At 39.9% G+C, this 22,456-nt stretch overlaps 1 protein-coding gene across 27 annotated transcripts in view; it reads right to left on the bottom strand.

Moving 5' to 3' along the window:
- The window catches only part of LTBP1 (latent transforming growth factor beta binding protein 1), a 460,290-nt gene that overhangs the window by 115,334 nt on the left and 322,500 nt on the right, over positions 1-22,456 (bottom strand). For all 27 annotated transcript variants that reach the window (XM_086327488.1, XM_086327485.1, XM_086327484.1 and 24 more), the window contains 5 exons: positions 20,839-20,964; positions 19,048-19,173; positions 18,526-18,648; positions 14,299-14,418; positions 667-789 (listed from right to left, as the gene is read on the bottom strand). In XM_086327488.1, the coding sequence (XP_086183614.1) occupies positions 667-789; positions 14,299-14,418; positions 18,526-18,648; positions 19,048-19,173; positions 20,839-20,964 (618 nt within the window). The remainder of the gene's footprint in view (positions 1-666; positions 790-14,298; positions 14,419-18,525; positions 18,649-19,047; positions 19,174-20,838; positions 20,965-22,456) is intronic.

Here is a 22,456-nt window from a genome sequence, read left to right on the forward strand (position 1 = left end):
AGTTAAACACAGAGCACTTTGCCCAATTATTCCACCTTTACAAAATCTGAAGAACAGAATGAAAATGCAAAAACAGCAATACACTGGAATATTACACTGCCTTTAAAACTAATGTCTGAAACGAGTTATTAATGAAAGATGCTCATGATATACTATTAAATAACAATAAGCAAGACTGAAAACTGGACACAGTACATAATCTTAATGATACAAAACATCCTTGAGATATGAATATCCACAAATGAGGCTGACAGAGTATCTATTTTACCTTTCTGCATTTGCTACATTTTCTATAGCAAATGCATTTTTAATAGCAATGTTATTAAAATAAAAAATTATATATCACATAGTTTATCTATTTAAACTGTACAATTCAATAGTTTTCAGTATATTCACAGAGTTGTAGAACTGTTTTTACAACTAGAAAAAAACTAAATAGATCTGTGGTTTATAGATGTTCTCAAAAAATTCACTGTTTTTCTCTATGTAAATAAATAGGAATTTAACCACCATGAGGATTCATTTTCAGAGACCAACCAACATGTGCTCTAGGAAGCCCAGTTAAATAAATGACAAGTCGTATGGTTTCCTTTCTTAAGGCTAGTTGCGCTAACACGTTTTTAAGTGTAGTTCAAATAAAATGAGAAATCTGATCGCACTACTTACCTTCACAGTGCTTGTGGTCTGGAGTTGGGCTGTAGCCCTTGTGGCATGAACACATGTAGGATCCTTCAAGGTTGGAGCAAGTACCATTTGTGCAGATCTTTGGTTCCAGGCATTCGTCCACATCTTAAAGAATGTGGCATAATGGAAAAGAGGGGGAGAAAAAAGAAATAAAACATGAATTATTTGAATGTGGTTAGAAATGGAAACAGTGGGTCTTCAAAAGAGGGGCAGATTCTTTAAGATAAGCTTTCGAATTAGCTCTTTAGGAGGAAAAGAAGCTCTGGTATGAGGTGCACATATAACGGTTTCGTGGCTTTATTTACTTTCTGCAAAATAACTCTAAAAAGGAACCAAACATGCTCTGAATAAATTCAGTGGAAGGCTTACTGTGGAAGAGAGGGAGGAAGAGAGGATAGCTGTAGAGCAGCATCCCCTACAAGATAAAATATTCCAAAGAATCACAGATGTGTGGAGGTCTAGTTAGGGAGCTGATGAATTTCAGTAGAATGTGAGGCATCACTGAAGCAAGATACATGACTCATGACTCTGGGAAACTGTGGGAAAATCTGTAACAGGTGAAAAAAAAATCTTTCAAAAATTCTAAGATGGCATTGAATCTGATTAAGAAAAAAAAAAATCTAGGGGACAAACAAAATAAGACTACTGGGTAGTCTGAAGGTGGAGTACAGGCAGAAGAGGCAGATAATGTAGCTAATGTTTATCAAGCACTGATTGTCTAAAGTCACTGAAGGCTTTACATATATTCTCTCACTTAATGGTAACAAAATCCACATGGGCTAACCATTCACAGAGGAAGGACCTGAGATTTAGAGAAGTTCAAAGCTTCTCACATAGTTGTCCAAGGTCCAAGGTCACATAGTTAGAAATTGATGGCTCAGATTTGAACCCAGTCAGCCTAACTCCAAAGACCATCTTTTAAACCTGACTATGAGGTTCTGGCATAGGCAATGTTAAATCTAGAGATGGAAACAGTTGAAGAGAGAAAGTATGACTTTGTTTTTATTATTTGCTAACACAGCATTATATCAATAATCATTATCAAATCATTCACTGATCTCATTCAACAAACATTCGTTAAGCTCCTACTAGGATACTGTTAATTCAAAAGGAAAAATCTGAGTTCTGTGCCTGATCTGAATGCCCCAGGGTAAGTCCACTGTATATTGCAGTAAAAAGGCATATAATAAGCATAAACAACCAAAAATTTAAAGAAAAACTTTAACTACAAAAAGTACCCAAAATACACAAAGCATCAAAATTTATGCTTAATTTTACAATGGCCTGGAGAAAGGAACGGCAACTCACTCCAGTATTCTTGCCAGGAGAATTCCATCAATAGAATAGCCTGGTGGGCTACAGTCCATGGGGTTACAGAGAGTCAGACACAACTGAGTGACTTACACTTTACAATGGTCTATAACTTAATCAAGGTCTTTCATACATAAAGCAGAAAACAGTGGAGAGGGAAAGGCTCCTGATTATATCCATTTCATTTCACGATGCTCACCACAAAAGCAATACAGCTTTCCACTTCAGTATTAACAGAGAATCATGAACACATTAACAGAAACCTAGTTTTAGGTCAGCGACCATTCATTTGCATTGTAATTCACTAAAATGAAATCTTTCTTATTATGGAATTCAGAAATAGAGTATTATCAGTAATTATCATTAAATAATGCACAGGGACATCTTGTATGTGTGCACCATATGCATACTGAAAACAGCCAAGTAACTGACACTGCCTAGGTATTCTACTGCACTTTCACAATATCACTAATTATGGTAAAGTGACCCTAACTCCATGACAAATGGAAATATCACTTTCAACTGATCAATTATCCAACCTTTCTTTGGCTGTGGGAGTCCACTCTCGTAAATACCGAAAGCAAACTACTTGAAAGAAGAAGCCAAAGATCGGAGCCAAAATAAATAAAGGGACAGAATGAACTTAGATACTAGGCATGGAAATTCCAACAGCAATGTGAAAATGTTATGTCTAGGTTCTGGTTTGGTTTCAAATATGTTAAGTTGAAAATTGTATGAACTGCTCCCTTTAATCATACATGGACCAGAGACTGCAGAATAGAAGAGTAAAATTAATTTCTAAGACCATATTTTCTCTTGAAGCAAATTAACAGGCATTGCAGATTACCATTCATGAGATACTTGAATAAATTCTATTTTGCCAGGCAACTACCATGATTAACAATGAACCAGAACGCTCTGAAATATCTAGGAGAGCTTGATGTGTTTATTTCCTTCTTTACTTGCCACAGTCATAACTGCATGGAACCAGAATCCTGTGGATAGAATAGTTTGAATAGTTTGAATTGAATAAGTACATAAGCTTAGTGGCACTTATGCTCTTAAGGAAACAAATGTTATATAGTAAAATATCATTAAAAATTCTTTGATTTAGACTCAAAAGGCAGATATATCCAGCTATAAAATAAGTTAGTCATGGGGATGTAATGTGCAGCATGGTGGCCATAGTTAACAACACTGAATTGCATACTTGAAAGCTGCCAAAAGAATACAGTTGGCCCTTGAAGAACATGTGTTTGAATTACATGAGTCCACTTACACACAGCTTTTTTTTTTTTTTTTTTCCCAGCAGAAAATACTACAGTACTACACAATCTGCAGTTGGGAGCAACCACAGATGCAGAAGGTGAACTATAAGTTACATGCAGATTTTCAGCTGCACAGAGGGTTGGTGCCCCTAATGCCCACATTGTTCAAGGGTAAACTGTGGGTCTTAAAAGTCCTCATCACAAGAAAAAAAAATGAAACTATGTATGGTGATGGATATTAACTACACTTATTATGGTGATCACTTTGCAATGTATACAAATACTGGCTCATTTTGTACACCTGACATATAATACTCTCTCTCAATTATACCTCAATCTTAAAAAAAGAATATATAGAAGGAAGGTGTCTAAAATGGAACCTCATTTGGTGGATGCAAAAGAAATGAATAAACTCAGTTTTGTATCTTTAGCCAGACCTCTCTCCTTAACTGATCATCCCCACACTTTGTTGGTTAGTCTACTGGGACATCTCTATTTGATGTCACTCAGGCACCTCTGAGTCCTCATGGCTGAAATATCTTTCTCTTGCCTTCTCTCTATGCTGTCTCCCGGGTCAATATAGGTTACCCCTATCCATTTAAACACACAAATCAGAAACTTGGGAGTCATCCTTTCTAGATTCCTTCCTCTCTTTCTTTCCCCACATTCAATTTACTACAAAGTCACATAAATTCTACTACCCAAATGTCTCTCAAATACACCCAACTTTACTTCATTTTTGCCACTCCCAATCTCTCATATGGGTTACTGGCATCGTCTTTTATCTCTCTATTTAAAGTCTTTCCCTATCATATCCATTATCCAGCCTGCAGCCAGAACAATCTTTCTAGAACACAAATCTGGCCAATGATGTTGTTGCTCTACTTTAAAAACTTTCAATAGTTTCCAATGTTCATCAATTTAGTCAAGGATACAAACTTGTGGGGCCCTGAGTGGTACCGATAGAAGGTCAGGTTCCCACAGTTCCTACCTCTAACCCTTGGGAGAAACAATGCCATAGGAAACAAGGTGGTCATATCTACCCTATCATCCGTCACCGATTATCCACCTCTTACCCCAAGTCAGAGGAAGATGATTGTATCTATGTTTTCTATATTGGAGCTCAAAACTCATTCTAGCATTACAGTCTAGCATTACAGAAGAGCCATATCACCCAACTTCTTACACAAATACATGATGAGTTCAAAAAGGACACTGTCCATAGAAAACTGGGTTACAAATTCAAAAAACCAATTTACCAATGGGACTTGGGGACATAATCTGGCACTTGCCATTCAATAAATTAATTAAACCTCCCACAGCAAGGAAGTTCCCAGGAGTTATGAATCCACCTCACTATACTATCATCCACTCTGAATTGATCCTTCTTATCTACAATACCTTCATATGTCTCTCACAAATGCCTGCTGAAAACTAGATATACAGGATTTCCTGATCTCCTTTCCTAATAATCCTATTAGAAGAGGCAGTCAGGACAGTCTGGCATAATTTGTGTCCTTAGTGAACCCTGGCTAATTCTTATGATCATCACATCCTTTAAAAAATGTTTCACTTCATCATTGAAATCCTGCAGTCTACAGTTCTTTGTCAAGAGCAACATGAAGTTCAATGGTCATTAGTTCCTGAACTCCACCTTCTTTCTTCTTTGGGAGAAATGAGCACATTAATCTCGCTCTAGCTTCCTGGCAACTTTCCATCCTCCACAGTTTCACAAAGATGATTCCCAGCTGGCCAGCAATCCCACCTGCAAATTCTCTCATTGCCTTGAGAGGTAGTTCATCTGGGTCAGGAAGCCTTTTGAAATTTCCCTTTCTAGTATCCTGGGAACACACCAGTCTTCCTGAAGCCCTTCCCTGGTGGGCGGGACCTGTAAGGTGCTGAGAACATCCAGGGGCCACCTTCCCATGAGTCAGCCCATGGTGGTGCTGCCCCCTACCACTCCACCCATCAGTTCCTTGAAGTTGGTCAGAACTGGGTCCAGGGCAAGAGTTTACCTGCATTGCTTCATTTACTTTCAATGAGTAAAGAAAAGATTTACTTCAAAGATTGACAAGGTGAACCAGTCATTTTTCTGAGACCATTCAGCCTCATTTAATTCCTTAATGACCAAGAGACTTCCATGAGTGAGCACCATTTGATACGGAATGAAAAGTCTTATTCCATCACCACAACTACATGAAAATACAGGATTACTCCCAAGGCAAACATTATTTCAATCATCCCTCAGCTATTCTTCACACATCATCTTTATACTAAAGATGATGGGAGAATACATTTGACAGAAAAGCAAGCATGGTAAAAATGAAAGACAGACTCTGGTTAGGCCAGGACAATCACATCCTCCCCTCACTTGCACTTGAGGTATATAGTAAGTCCTTAGGATCTCACCCTCTGTCAGTTCTGACCAAATTAAAAAATGTGCAGTAACAGAGCTGTCAATGAAAATATATTGTCTGTTCCTCAAAGATTCATCACTGCTTTTTGGGAACTGGAAAACCAATGCCAATGGTGTGTGCATGCCAGATGAAAATCAATCCACTAATCTCAGCAAATCACTGGCTTCCTACCTCAGCTTTACAAAAGATCATTTTGTTTTCTAGCAAAACTCATCTGGGCTACCTTGGACAAGTCTGCCATCTCAGACTCTCGAGCCAAAACCATTGCTGCCTGCAAGGGATGATTCCAGTTCACATGGATCTTTCCTATGGACTTTAATCTTCCTTACTATCTCAAAATCGTATTGCGCTGTCCTGTGATTTTCCTGGGTGTACATGAGAGGTATATGAGCTACTACATAAGACAAAACAATATTAGCTTTGATGCTAAAAGATGAGGGATCATGTCCTAGCTCTGCCATTTATTACCTATAATGGGGAGCTATCCCATTAACCTATTTGAGAATCAATTTCTGTACCACAGGTAACTGTAAACTATTAACATATACAGTTATTACAATATACATAAATTATAACATATACAGAAATTATTACAATAACTAGGATTCCCACACAGGCATATTTCCCACCTTCAAAAGTAGTTTTGGGGGTTTTCTGTTGAGATATAACTGACATTAAAACAATATGTAAGTTAAGCACCAAGGATATAATGGGCAACATAGAGAAATACAGCCATTATTTCATAAAACCTTTAAATGGAGGATAATCTTTAAAAATACCAAATCATTATGTTGTCATATGAAACTAATATAATACTGTGAATCAACTATGAAGTGAAGTCAAAGTAAAGTGAAAGTCACTCAGTCATGCCCAACTCTTTGGGACCCTATGGACTATAGAGTCTGTGGAATTCTCCAGGCCAGAATACTGAAGTGGGTAGCCTTTCCCTTCTTCCAGGGGATCTCCCCAACCCAGGGATAGAACCCAGGTCTCCTGTATTGCAGGCAGATTCTTTACCAGCTGAGCCACAAGGGAAGCAGTGAATCAACCATACTTCAATAAAAGACAATACTGTGCAAGCTTAAGGGATGCTTTGACATCCTATCTCAAAATTATTAACATTTATTGGAGTATTACTAACACTTCTACCATGTCACACAATTATCATTTCTTTCCTGATGAAGACAATTAAGTTCAAGTCTCTTAGCAACTTTGAGATTTCCAATTCAGTACTGTTGATTATAATCACTAAGCTGTGCATTTCATTTCCAGGGCTTACCTACTAGTTGCAAGTCTGTACCCTTTAATAACATCTCCCCAACTCCTCTACCCTCACATCCTTATGACAACCATCCTACCTTGTTATGTTTTGCTTCTTTACAACTTCACATCTTTTCTGGCATCTAACAGATCTTGTAGACAGTGTGTGCTCTGTGGTCAGTCATGTCCCAGCTCTTTGTGACCCTATGGACTGTAGCCTGCTAGGCTCCTCTATCCATGGGATTTTCCAGGCAAGGGGAGTGGGCTGCCATTTCCTTCTCTGGGGATCTTCCTGACCCAGGAATCAAACCCACATCACATGCATTGGCAGGCAGGCTCCTTATCACTGAGCCACTTGGGAAGCCCATATGAAGGCAGGTGCTCTACTAAACTATTTATTGACTGATTAGAAGATTCCTTTAGCACTTAATGATTCAGGGATAAGACTGATCCTTGCACATTATCTACAAAAGTGAGCTCAGTTGAGCTCAGTTGCCATCTGATATAAGAACAAATGTAGGACTAAAGTCTTCAATTTCACTTAAGTCTATGAATATTCATATATTCCATAAAGGTTAACAGTGACTCCTAAAATCTGAAAAGAAATCCTAGGGTGAAAAGAACTCCTAGAACAAGGAGCTCTCCATATCTATCCTGCAAGTTTTCTGTACCTGGTTTTAGTTAAGATTGCAGCTAGCCAGTTGTCAAGTGATTTGAATGATATGAAGTTCTTCAAATGCTGAAGATCTACTACATTTACAAAACTCAAATGGGAGTCATAAACTCATCATCAACTTAATTATGGCCAACAAAGAAGGATTGCTTTGATTAAAATCTCAGAAATTTGTGTTCCCGAGTCACACATAGTTTGTCACAAACTCAACACAAAGCAAGGTAATAAACTCAAAAACAGCTAGCTGACATATCTACCAGGTGATAGATATTGTATTTTGTGAAGGTGAGCAAAGAAAATGAAGCCAAAGAAAGATGTTAGTACTGCAGAAGTGGAAACATTTGTTAGGAATGATCAATCTTCCTGCAGAGAAATCTTGTGATTCTCAAGAAGTATATTTCAGCAAAACAAAAATGTTCAGAAGTTGAAAGAAAACTAAGATGAATTAAATGTATAAGAGAAAGCTTCTATGACAGAGAGTTAAAAACTCTGTGAGATGAGCTTAAAGAAAGCCAAAGAAAAGACAATTATCCACAGAACTCTGACATATAATTTACTTTAACAGATATCAGTTATTATTCCATTCCCTCTCTTTCAGGACAATGGAAATAAAACAGAGGTAACAGGATTGGGGAAGAAGAATGATAACGTTTTTGTGTTAGTCGTTCAGTCGTGTCCAGTTCTTTGTGACCCCACAGAGTGTAGCCCGCCAGGCTCCTCTGTCCATGGAATTCTCCAGGTAAGAATACAGCTGGAGTGGACAGCCATTCCCTTGTCCAAGGGATCTTCCCAACCCAAGGACTGAACCCAGGTCTCCCACAATGCAGGCAGATTCTTTACTATCTGAGGCACCAGGGAAGCCCAATACTACATTTAATTCTGATAATAAACCCTACGAAGAAAGTACTTCGATTTCCATTTTACAGATATTAAAACTAAGATTCAGAAAGGTCATATAACCCAAATCTGCTCAAATTCAGGGAAACATTATCGATATATCAGAGTTACTGAATATACCTTTAAACAATTAAATGTTAGAGAAATTTCCTTTGGGAGATGGCTGTAGTCAGGTTTGAATCAGGCCAGTTTAACTTTCCTGAGACAAGCGAAACATGTAAATGGAGGACTTGACACATTGGCTTCTTTCAAGAAAGATTCTGATTGAAAGCAGCCAGAGAGAACTGGCCAGAACTCAAGGTGATGAAATAATTCTAAGAGGTGGAGATCGCATGGGCAATAGCTCCAGGCTGAATGTGAGGTCCAATGAATACAGTGCTCAATGATGAAAGTGGCTCTCAAGAGAGCACCGAAATCCACAACTTGAAAGAAGCAGCTTCATTAACAGAGGAGCCAACAAAGGTTGCCAAGAAAGCACTGAGGGACAGATATAATAAACTATTGAGAATGAAGGATCATGTGCCCTGAACTAAACATAGCAGGTGTGGCCTGGGGGTTCATGCTAGGAAAAAGGATGAACCCTCAGGCAACACTTGCTAACATTTTACCTGTTTCTGCACCAAACTTCTGCTCTAATTCATAAATTAAGGAGCAGCACCAAATAGTAAGATACAGTATACATGGCATGAATACAAAAAGGCCATTAATGGTTTCAGTAAGTTCACCATTTAGTTAGGAGAAAGTGTCACTGGCTTTAAATCTCTGTAGAATAGAAGGGTCAAAATGGTCATTCTTAATTCTTAATGAAACTGTTTAACAGAAAAAAGAGCCAAATGGACATCAAGATTGATGAGTTTTAAATATATATATAAAGCATAATGCCAAAGAAAGTATTACTCTGTACAACAATGTCTAGGTTTAATTATAATAACTTAAAAATATGCTGAGAGAGGAGAGTGGTAGAAAAAACGGTTACTAAGATCTACAGAACAGCCCTGCAAGGTAGAGACTATCATCTCTCCAGATGAAAACTAACAAATGCCCTGTGTAGGACTTTTCTCCAAACAATGAGATTTAGGAATGCTTTTTTTAGTCTTTCATGTTCTCATACATTAAAAATTGAAGGAAAAAGTCTCATCAATGTACCCTAAGGTGTCTGTACTAAAAGGATAGAGGAAGCCTCAAACTAGTCACATTTAATGGTTAGACACAAGAAGAGTTGAATAGCAAGGAACACTTGGTGAATCATTTATCATTTGATGCTTTCCCTGACCTCCATAGAAGCTCTAACACTCTCTAATCCCTTAGGCTGCTTTTTTCCTTAATGGGACTCATCACCCTGACATACCCTATACTCTACTTTTTGCCTTGTGAGCTCTAGAGTCTAAGTGCAATGAAGGGAAGAAATTCATTTTGTCCACTATCAATCCCCAGGGTCTAAAACAAAATACCTGACTCATAGTAGGAATACAGTTTTCAATGATGAAAGTGGCAAAGAGAGAAATAAATATAGGTCAGGTTGTGCTATGGATGAGCTCAACTCAAAGACAAACTTAGGTAGGACTATGCCCTCTGAAAAGTTTAGAGTAGCAGAATTACAAAGATGAGAAATAAAATGAATAAAGGAACAAAGCCAAAAAGATATGATGGGGTATTCATGAGCATTGTCAGAGCGCTGTGGAAAAATCCAATCCATTCATTGGCTCAACCTGAACAGAAAGGTATTCTGCAGTATCTGCTTTCCATCACATTCAACTTTCACACTTGAAAGCTTGACTGCCATAAAATATTAAGATGGAAAAATCCATTTTGGTACAATCTGCAAAAGCTCACAGGAGAAATTTACAAAAACTGCAAGTTCAAAATGAGCAATGGATGGCACTGCAATTACATCACAGACAAGAAGCTTGATCAATAGATGATACAGAACCTAAAACTCTACCCAAAGCAGAAGGAAAAAAGGACATGGCCTATTTGTAATGGGAAATGTGTGACTTTAGTTAGCAATGCAAAACTGCTTGGCCAAGTGGCCAAGTGTGTAACTTGGGGTGAGTAACAGGGTGACCTAATAGCTTTGCTTATGATTCTGCTAATCTGGTTGGCAAAGTGAAATTGCTGCTAAATGAGGTGCTTTGTTTCTGTCACTCAACTGCAACAGCACGGTCATGATCAGATTGATTGCACACATCTAGGTGTAAGAACTCATATATTATTATTCCCCAACCTGGATCCACGCAGGATGTTGTGGAGAGCAATCACTTGCCAATTTGGTCAGTCATGTTCCATTAGTAAATTCATGAATCAGGGCTGCGTTTATGCCATGGCTGTGAATTTTAGTTAGTTAAGGTAAAGTTCAGGCTCTACTTTTGGATTATAATATGCATTGGTATGTGAAAATGAGTATAAGAATGGAACTTTGATAGGCAACTGTGAAATTTATGCCAAACGGGAAAATTAAAACCACACGCACTTTCTGACCAGCACTGATTATATAAACAAAAGCTTATCAAATAGGCAACTAATAAACAAACAAAAAAAACTTCTTCCCAAAGATCAACACCTCACAGCTCTACTGATAGAGACCCTTGGGAATGGGCATAAGATTCAAGGCAGAGGGCCTCCTGCACCTGGTTCAGGGGCTCAGCTCATGCTGTCTTGTGAGGAGTTCAAAGTGTTGAAACTACCAGTACTTCTGCCAAATCTACCTATCCCATCTCCTCTAACACACCACATATCTCCTCAGAGATGTATGAATAAAGACCAACATTTTTAATAGGACCAAGAGGGTCTGGCATGGTCTTTCCCCTCATGGTCTTCCCCCTGCAGCAAATCTTCCCTTGTACTCTGTCTTACAACCACACTAGCTCTTCAGCCTCTGGAACATGATCTGCTTCCGCCTTCCATGAGCCCCTTGCACACACCAAATGTCCAAAACGATCTTCCTTCCATCCCCTTCCCCAGACAAAGCCCTGGTTAAACCTCAAGAATTTTCATTGAGGCAACTCATTCTATCATGTGCTCTTGTAATATCAAAGAACCCTCTTTCCTAACACATGTCTCTTTTGCACAGTGAAAGAAACTATAAGCAAGGTGAAAAGACAACCCTCGGAATGGGAGAAAATAATAGCAAATGAAACAACTAACAGAGAATTAGTCTCCAAAACATACAGTCACATAGCTCAATATCAGTAAAACAAACAACCCAGTCAAACAGTGGGCAAAAGACCTAAATGGACATTTCTCCAAAGAAAACATACAGATGGCTAATAAACACATGAAAAGATGCTCAACGTCACTCACTATTAGAGAAATGCAAATCAAAACCACAATGAGGTATCATCTCACACCGGTCGGAATGGCCATCATCAGAAAGTCTACAAACAATAAATGCTGGAGAGGGTGTGGAGAAAAGGGAACCCTTTTACACTGTTGGGGATGCAAACTAGTACAGCCACTATGGAGCACAGTGTGGAGACTCCTTGAAAAACTGGAAATACAACTGCCATATGACCCAGCAATCTCACTGCTGGCATACACTCCGAGGAAACCAGAACTGAAAGAGACACATGTATCCCATGTTCATTGCAGCACTATTTACAAAGCTAGGACACGGAAGCAACCTAGATGTCCATCAGCAGATAAAGGGATAAGGAAGTTGTGGTACATACACACAATGGAATATTACTCAGCTATAAAAAGGAATCTTGCCTGGAGAAACCCTATGGAGAGAGGAGCCTGGTGGGCTACAGTCCATGTGGTCACAAAGAGCTGGACACAACTGAATGACCAAGCACACAAAAAGGAATGCATTTGAGTCAGTTCTAATGAGGTGGATGAACCTGGAGCCTATTATACAGAGTAGAATAAGTAAGAAAGAGAAGACAAATACTGTATATTAACTCATATATGTGGAATTTAGAAAGATGGTACTGACAATCCTACATGCAAGGCAGCAAAGGAGACACAAACATAAAGAACAGACTTTTGGACTCAGTGGAAGAAGGAGGGGGTGGAATGATTTGAGAGAATAGCACTGAAACATATACTTTATCATATGTCAAACAGATGACCAGTGCAAGTTCGACGCATGAAGCAGGGCACCCAAAGCTGCTGCTCTGGGACAACATAAAGGGACAGCATGAGGAGGGAGGCAGGAGGGGGATTCAGGATGTGGAGGGGGACACACGTATACCTCTGGCTGATTCATGTTGATGTATGGCAAAAACCATCACAATATTGTAAAGCAATTATCCTCCAGTTAAAACAAATAAATTAAGATAAAAATAATTAAAAACAAACAAAAGAAGAAGGTACTTTGGTTGGTCCCTCAGTGTATCCCAGCACTGAGTACCACTCTGTATGTAAGTAAAGTGAAAGTCACTCAGTCATGTCCAACTCTTTGCAACCCCATGGACTGTAAAGTCAATGGAATTCTCCAGGCCAGAACACTGGAGTGGGTAGCCTTTCCCTTTTCCAGGGAATCTTTTCAACCCAGGGATCAAACCCAGGTCTCCCACACTGCAGGCAGATTCTTTACCAGCTAAGCCACAAGGGAAGCCTAAGATTACTGGAGTGGGTAAACTATCCCTTCTCCAGGGGATCTTCCCGACCCAGGAATCAAACTGGGGTCTCCTGCATTGCAGGCAGATTCTTTACCAACTGAGCTATCAGGGGAAGCCCACCACTCCGTGTATAGACAGTGAATTATACAGTATTTAAGAAGAAAAGAAAGAAGAGAGGAAGGATGGAAAAATTTAACTCACACTGTCAGATTGTGGCATGGGGTGGGAAAGAGTTCAGCTTTTGCGAAAAAGATCACACAGTAAACAGAAACACAAAGGAAAACCATTAGGGGGGAAAGCTGACTCGATCACAGAAAATCAGGAGCAAAGCAGAGTTGTTATCTTCCTCAGTGCCTTGAGGAGGAGGTACTCAGTATTCATTAAATACTTGAGTGAATGAATAATGAACAAATATAAGGGGTTGCTGTTGTTCAGTCACGTCCGACTCTTTACCACCCCATGGACTGCAGCATACCAGGCTCCTCTGTCCTCCACCATATCCTGGAGTTCACTCAGATTCGTGTCATCAAGTCAGTGATGCCAGCCAACCATCTCATCCTCTGTCGTCCCCTTCTCCTCCTGCCTTCAATCCTTCCCAGCATCAGGGTCTTTTCAAATGAGTCAGCTCTTCGTATCAGGTGGCCAAAGTATTGGAGCTTCAGCTTCACCGTCAATTCTTCCAATGAATATTCAGGGTTGATTTCCTTTAGGATGGACTGGTTTGACCTCCTTGCAGTCCAAGGGACTCTCAAGAGTCTTATCCAGTACCACAGTTCAAAAACATCAATAGGCAATCAGTCCAGATTTCTTTTTATATTTGCTGCTTCTGCTACAAGTTTATGTATATTTCTTGATTCTATAAGTCTGTGGTAGCTCCGTCTCATACCTTCTCTTTTTAAGCATTTTGCTCTCCACCTCTCTCCTCTTTGTGGCACTTATTATCAATATTTTATTTGGTTTTGAGTATTAATCACATCAGGGATAACAATTTGTTTCAATCAGAATTATGTTTCATGTAAAATCTTCATGTCCACTCCATTTCTTATTTTCTTCATGGTTAAAAGTTACTTAGAACTTTTCTCTGAATGACGTGAGTTTGTTACATTCCTTTGTTTCTCTCACCTTTTTCCATTTTGAAAGACAGCTCACTTGGCATTATACCACTCTATCAGAAAACCAGCCAGACAGAAGACACACAACTATGATAAGTACCCTCCAGTACTTACCAAGACACTGCCCGTTCCAGCCTCGAAACCCTTCCGTGCAGGGAACACACTGGTAAGATCCGGGAGAATTCACACACTGCTCATCTGGACAAGTACTTGGAGTCAAACATTCATCAACATCTGAAAAAATAAAAAAGCTAGGTCACAGACATTTTATCAGAGCACTACAGCACGAACTGACTTGTGATAAAGGGGAGAACGATTGGTGGGGAAAACAATAACTGGAAAAGTAAAGCCCTAGGTATGCACTTAAACACTCAGTAGAATGCATGGCCAGGTATAACTTGATTGAAATATTTACATATGTTTCAAGGAAGAACTTGGCCCCAATTCTCCAACTGGCAGGCCCAGATCTCTCCACTCTGTGAGTTGGCAGTTCTCTAGGACCACTTTTTGGACATCAACATCTTTTAAGTAATAGTCTGGTTTGCCAGAAAGAAATACAAGAAATGAACACAACAGTGAGGAAGCCATTTATCCACCTGGCTAGAGGTTCTCTCTGCAGACCATGGGGTACTCTAGGGAAACCCTTGCTTTGGCTTCACGGTCCCCAAAACATCCGAGGTTTGAATAATTTAAAACTTTTCCCGTGATAGGAATTCCTTGGAGGTCAAAAAAGAACATTAGGAGAGAATGAACTCATCAAATACTTCCAAGATTTTCCAGAAACTATGGTGAATAATCATAGGGTAATATATTCTGGTTTAAAATACACCTTGCTTTTCACATTCACAGCTAACTAAGTTATTAATCATTGTTCTTTTCAATGTGAGGAGAAAAAAAAATCACCCTAAATATGGACAGAACTGTGGCAGAAATACAATAGCTTCAGACTTTCTAAAGAATGGTCAAACAATTGGAGATGTGGATACAGAAAAAAGATTTGTAGACACAGTTAGGGAAGGAGAGGATGGGACGAACTGAGAAAGCAGCATTGACATACATACACTAAAATGTGTAAAAGTGGTGGCTAGAAGGAAGCTGCCATATAACTCAGGGAGCCCAACCTTGCGTCCTACTGACAACCTAGAGGGTTAGGATGGGGGCCGTCCTACTGACAACCTAGAGGGTTGGGATGGGGGCGGGAGATGGGAGGGAGGCTCAAGAGGAAGGGGATATATATATACACACACACACACAGTTCTGATCGATTTGAGTTGTACAGCAGAAACAAACTCAACATTACAAAGCAATTAACCTCCCATTTAAGAAAAAAAAGAATGGTAAAACAATAAAATGGGGGGAAAGGTGACAGAGGTAACTTTCAACCATTTAATGAAATGAAAAGGTAACTTTTCAACCATTTAAAATGAGCACTAACACCTGCATACCAACCCCAACTGAAACAGGTATTTTCCAAGTGAGTGGATTCAGTGTCTAAGCGTCATGATATAAGATGTATATAGGACCTCTGCTGCTGCTGCTGCTGCTAAGTCACTTCAGTCATGTCTGACTCTGTGTGACCCCAGAGACTGCAGCCCACCAGGCTTCCCTGTCCCTGGGATTCTCCAGGCAAGAACACTGGAGTGGGTTGCCATTTCCTTCTCCAGTGCATGAAAGTGAAGTCACTCAGTTGTGTCCGACTCCTAGCGACCCCATGGACTGCAGCCTACCAGGCTCCTCCATCCATGGGATTTCCCTCTAATCATACTTAAAATTTAAACAAGATTTTTCAGGAAAAAAAGTGAAAGAAATATATAATGAATACACTGAACATGCACGGGTATTTGATGTCATCATGTTGGCAAATTCTCAAAAATCACCTCCCATTATGTATCATTAGAGATGTATGAAAAGATGCTTAAAGTAAAAGATGTTATTAATAGAATAAGCACCAGGTCAGTGTTGCAATTTTTTTTTCCTATCAGCAAAAAATCCTTGCCAATAGACAATGACACACAGTGGTTTTTTTTTTGTTAGGTCAGATGTTCTGGGACTTCTTGTTCTACAAAAAGATGATGCTTGCCAGTTGAATTTTCCAAACAGCATTACATTCTTCTCTGGATGGGATTTAAAAAAAAAAAAAAAAATGGAACCACAACTGCTAAGTCAGAGAAGGTCATTGAGATAGGCTGGTCTGATAAATAAGGTACAATGCTGAGCAACATAAGACAGTAACATCCCTGGATTTCCTGCTGCTCTCACCTGTTTGCTTGTTCCCTCATCTATAAATGAGGGACTACCTGCCTGGTAATACCTTCAGAGAATAAAGTAAGGGTGCATGAGATAATGTCTGTAAGCTACAGTAGACTCCTTGGAGACTGGCGCTGTTTGAAAGCAACTTTGTCAGTGACAGCTGAGAAAATCTTCAGTGAGCCAGAAGCCCAGGGACCTTTGGTTCTGGTCCATGGTGAAATTAGGAAACAGCCACGTTATTTGGCTCCTTCATTTCAAGCTTTTTCATGGGGATAGAATTATATAATTATTAACTCAGGGGATGCTGGTGAGATTTCTGTTAAATAATTTCCATGCACTGAATATTACTGAAGAGTCTCCTTTCTATTTACTTACTTATCTTCAACTTTCTTTTCTACTCCTTTCTACTGTGCATCCTTAACCTGTAGTAATTCCTTAAATGTTTTATCTTCCCATCCTGAGTCTGTGTGTAGAACCTGAGGATCTATATTTGATCTTTTGGGGAAGCACAGTTTTGCATATAAGTGCTTGCCATAAAAACCCAAGCCCCATTTTCTTCTAAAAAAAACTCCCACAATTATAGATATTCTGAAAATACCTATGCAAAAACCAAAGGAGTCAGGGAAAGGGGGAGTTCAGGGAAACTAGTGCTTCTTGAGAGCTAACAAGGTGACAGGCACCATATGACATACGGCAACACCCATGTACCTGCACGAGCCGGAACGTTAACTGCATGGTTCCCATTTCACAGATGAAGAACTAAGTTTTGAAGGGCCTACATAACTGGCCCCAAGCTAGACAGTTACTGAGTATGGGGATCATGAGCTGAAAAGCCATCGTCTCCATTCTACCCATCCTCAAGCGGCCTCCAGAGCAGAGGGACAGTCCCCCGTAAAAGAAGAGCGGGGACACTTCACACCTGCACTTTCCCAAGGCCCTCAGCCATCAGGGGAAGAGTTCATATCTCTGTTATGATGGGAGCTGATGCAGTAACATAAAATGCTCCCCACTTCTCTCCAGATAACTCAGGGGCTGAGGCAAGAGGCCAGCAAGAGAGGCAGGTGCAGGCTGCCAAAAAACTGTCTAATGAGCTCTCCCTCCAGGCCTGGTCATTAGAACTGTGAAAAAAAACCCAACATATTGGAGCCAAGAAACAGCAGAGAGCAGCCTTCCCCAACCAGCCTATCCCTCCCGAGCTCTGGAGGCCAAGCCATGTCTGAAAACAGGCTAAATGTCAGGTAGCCAGGCAGCGAACATGTGGAACCAGCACCAACCCCACACCCAGGCTCCTCAGAACATGTCCAAAGGCCCCTGCTCCTTTGTCTTGTTCACGTTTCCATGAAGACTGAAGCAGAGGTTCAGTGCATTTCTTCACAAAAATAATTATTCAAAGTGTACCATGGTGCTTTCAAAAAGAACCCATGTGACTTGGGACACATACACAAACAGAAATATTCAACGGTTAATCATCTTAACTTTGAAATGTTCAAAACTCTTCAAGACATTTTTGCAATGAGAGCAAATCCATTGCTGGGGTCAGCATTAAAGAAATTTTATCTGACACAGCTGGAGTCTGACCTGTAGTTGGTCAGACATTTTTTAGAGATCTGCAAGCAAGTCCCAGAACACAGGCGAAAGTAAGAAGCTGAGACAAACGAATGGACCAAGATGAAAAGGTTGAAAACAAAAAGTTCACACAGGTGACACCTGGACTATGTCCCCAGGTGAATGATGCAGACAGACACTGTGATTAAGTCTGGGTTTGTACTAAGATCCTCTGCAGTTCACTGTTACAAAGTGATGTCACTCCACCTACCAGGGAAGGCAGATACTGAAATGAGTAATAGAGAGAGGAAGAAGGCAGGAAAAGACCCAGACAGAGTCACTGAAGGGAGGCAAAGAGGCTCTGATTCTGGGAGGTAGCCAGAGCCTGGGCGAGCTGGTGTCCTGCATGGATTGGCAGTGGAGGAAAACCTGTACCAGGCCAGGTGCCTACAAGCCTCAAGTTCTGGAACTAGCCCTGCATGTCATGGACATGTGTGCTCCACACTGTGAAGGGCTGTGGTCTCCCCATCCTCTCAGCAGACTCACCCTCGCACTGGCCTCCTGGGGTCATGTGGTACCCGCTATCGCAGTATTCACATCGGAAAGCCCCCATGGTATTGACACAGTGCCCTTCCCCACAGACGTCCGGCCTCAGACACTCATCGACATCTAAGCAAAGCAGAAAACATTGTCGAGTGTTATTTCCCAAAACCTAATTTCAAACCTCTCCCATCTTCCAGGTTAGTTAAAATTTAAGAATGAAGCAAGTGATTCCTACTATCTATTATCTCTTTGATTTGTTCCAAAAAATTGAGTGGCTTGGATTTACTCGAATCCAAAAAAAATATTTAACACCACTGGTCTTTGTAGACATTTGATATTCTTCATTCAAAAGTGTTGGGGGAAGATATTTCATTTTTTAATCTTCCAGAATCTAGCAGATTACTGTGTTGTAACGGGTTTAATAATAAGTTCTGGGTTGTCTGAATGGGCCCTGGACTGATGGAATTGGGGGAGCTAGAAACCCACATGAGGGAATTTATGCATCAGAAAGAACACTGCTATTACCTATGCAGTTAGTACCCTCCTCACTGGCCATGAATCCTGCTGGGCAAATACACAAGAAACTTCCCTCAGTGTTTTCACAGCGTCCCTGGGAGCAAAGGTGTTGATCCTGAGCGCATTCATCAATATCTGTTAACAAAAAGATATACAAAAGGATTAGCATAGCATGAAATTCTCAGACTCTCTGTTCATGAAATACTAGCGTTCTGTCTCCTCTGTCCCACCTTATAAGTGAGGAAAACAGTAAAAGGAATACAGTCAGTTTCCCTGAATACCTGAAGGCCTGCTATTGCAAAGAGGGAATACACGTATGGCGTGCTGCTTTGAAAGTTCAAGCTACAGCTATGATATTGGTGTTTCAAAAGAAAGATTTCAGGTCAACACAAAAAGACGTGCCTGATAACTGGAGTCATGTAAGTGCTGGAATTCACTGTGCAAATCCCAGGCCAGCTCAGCAGAGGCAGTGAGCAGTGTCATGATAGGCGCTCTCTTTCACAGTGCACACAGGTAAAGCGAGACTGAATCATCTCGACTGACTGCCCTTTTCAACTTTATGCTTGTGATTCTAAATATAGTAAATCTCATGTATGCAAATTCACGAGAAACAGTCATACTATAGAGCAAGTGGATGTCCCCCTCACACCTCACTCCACATATATATGCAAAACCAAACAGCAAAAGTCATATTTGCATAAGGGAATTCAGCATAAAGTGGGTTTAATTAGGTATATCCCTTTGCGGCTCCATATTTGCCTTATAACTCTTATTGAACTTCCTTTTTCTAAAAAAGATATTAAACTTAGTGTTAACACATTAAAATGACTTAACACATTTACACCCCTTTGTGAGATACATTTTTCCCCAAAGAAGCATATATGAGCTCCCTACATTATAAATCCATTAACAGTCTCTTGTCAGCATATACTGATTTTCAATATAGAAATTTCAACAAAGGTAGCTAGAGTCAAAGCTATGGTTTTTCCAGTAGTCATGTATCAATGAGAGAGTTGGACCATAAAGAAAACTGAGCACCGAAGAACTGATGCTTTTGATCTGTAGTGTTGAAAAAGACTCTTGAGAGTTCCTTTAACTGCAAGGAGATCCAACCAGTCCATCCTAAAGGAAATCAGCCCTGAATATCATTGGAAGGACTGATGCTGAGGCTGAAGCTCCAATTCTTCGGCCATCTGATGCGAAGAACTGACCCATTAGAAAAGACCCTGATGCTGGGAAAGATTGAAGGCAGGAAGAAAAGGGGACGACAGAGGATGAGACGGTTGCATGGTATCACCAATTCAACTGACATGAGTTTGAGCAAGCTCCAGGAGCTGGTATTGGACAGGGAAACCTGGCATGCTGCAATCCATGGGGTCACAAAGAATCAGACATGAATGAGTGACTGAACTTAACTGAATAGAAATTCCTTTTAAAAATCAAATTTTATAAACTTATATAAACATATTTTTATTGCAGGATATATTAATATTAATTTTTGCTAAACATGTTTATAGATAGCTATTTCTAGAGCTCTTAATTATTGTCTATATTCTTTACCTGAAAAACTTTGGGAGATTATCCCACCTTGATGTAACTGTATTACTCTTGGCAAAGCAGGCAGCATTGAACCAAGAGGTAAGAGCCTTCTAAGAGTTAAGCAAGCCTCTTTTTTGAGTACCTTTAGCTCAGGGAGAAAATTTTTTTTTAATTAAACAGTATTTTCCCCATGATTAAAATGTTCTTAATGTGCAAACATTTGATATTTAATAATCTCATCAACCAAAAGTATCTTCTTACCAACACATTTCCTCTGTTGCTCATTGAACTTGTAGCCATCATAGCATATACAGGTATACCTCACTGGCAGGTTAATGCAGTGTCCTGCTCCACAGATGTCAGGGTTCACAGTACATTCATTGATTTCTTTAAAAATAAGAAAATGTGGGACAAAACAGATATAAACAAAGATTTCATTGCACCTTGCAAACGATTACTTTGTTTTTCCTGAATACCTTATTGCCAGTTATGCATTCAGAAAACAAAATTTTACACTCTAAAATCAAGTGTAAACTCATCTGATTACATTATAATTGATCAGTTAGTCACAGCCAAAGCCATCAAAAATTCTTAAAGAGACAACTTCTAAGATGAACTTGAGTAGGTGGGAATTTAGAAAGAGGCCATCCTGGACCTTATCATCAATTCTGAACTTTCAAGATAGCCCATCAATGAGTTTCTACAGTCTCCAGTTCATTTTGGATGATGGACTGAATCACATGATTCCTTCTGATAAGAAATAGATGGCAACTGTCTACTATTTGTTAGCAGGCCAAATTCAAGTTCCAAAAAACATACTCAACCTCCTCCCAAATTTCTCATTAATTCTCCAGAAAGATTTACCACTTCTAATCAAAGCAGAACTTCTGGATGCAACTTATTCTTAATTTGCCAATTTCAACAGGAGCATATTTTATTTATACTAGTAGAATATAGAATCTTATTCCAAATCTTTTCTGCTCAGTTCCTCCCTTCCTTTCCTCCTGATTCCTGCATGAGACTGGCTTCTTCTATGAAGTCCTTGCTCCACTCACAGACACAGGCCGTGTCAAGGCAAGGGGAGGGGAGTTGCCAACGGGTAAAGGCCATCACAACATGCTTTATTACCAAAATGACCTGAAAACTCAAAGGTGACTTTCTGAGATGAATTACTCCAAGATAGTCTGTTGATTTCAATGATCTTTGTAAGGATGTATAACAGTATAGTAGGGAGTGGGCAGTACAGCTGGTGGTCAGAGCTCAGGCTTGAGACGAGAGTACAGATACCAACCTTGCTGCCCCTTCTTTGCTCTGTAACAGAGCACAAATTACTTAAACAATCCAAGCCTCACTTTTCTCTATGTATAAATGAGAATGACCAGAGCACCAGCTTCAGAGTGTGAGGTTCAAAAGAGATAACCTAAATAATGCATGTAGCTCAATGCCTGGCACAGTATATGTGCTCAGTAAAAATTAGCCATTATTACTGATTACTGTGGTTGCTCCTACTGAAGTTATTTAAGAATACATAACAGGGTCTTTCCTAGTGGCCCAGTAGTTAAGAATCCACGCTGCAATGCAGGGGACATGAGTTCATTCCCTGGTCCAGGAAGACTCCATTCACCACAGGGCAACTAAGCCCACACACCACCACTACTGAGCCTTAGATCTAGAGCCCATGAGCTGCACCTACTGAAGCACATGTTCCCTAAGACCTGAGCTCTGCAACGAGAGAAGCCACTGCCATGAGAAGCCTGAACAGCACAACTAGAGAATAGCCCCTGCGTGACGTAACTAGAGAAAGCCCATGCACAGCAATAAAGATCCAGCACGGTAATAAATAAATAATTTGGGAAAAAATATATAACACAGAAATAGC

The sequence above is a fragment of the Bos grunniens genome, chromosome 11 (assembly GCF_055505025.1).
Source record: "Bos grunniens cultivar Pamir isolate PY7600 chromosome 11, Bosgru_T2T1.0, whole genome shotgun sequence".
NCBI classification, from domain to species: Eukaryota; Metazoa; Chordata; class Mammalia; order Artiodactyla; family Bovidae; genus Bos; species Bos grunniens.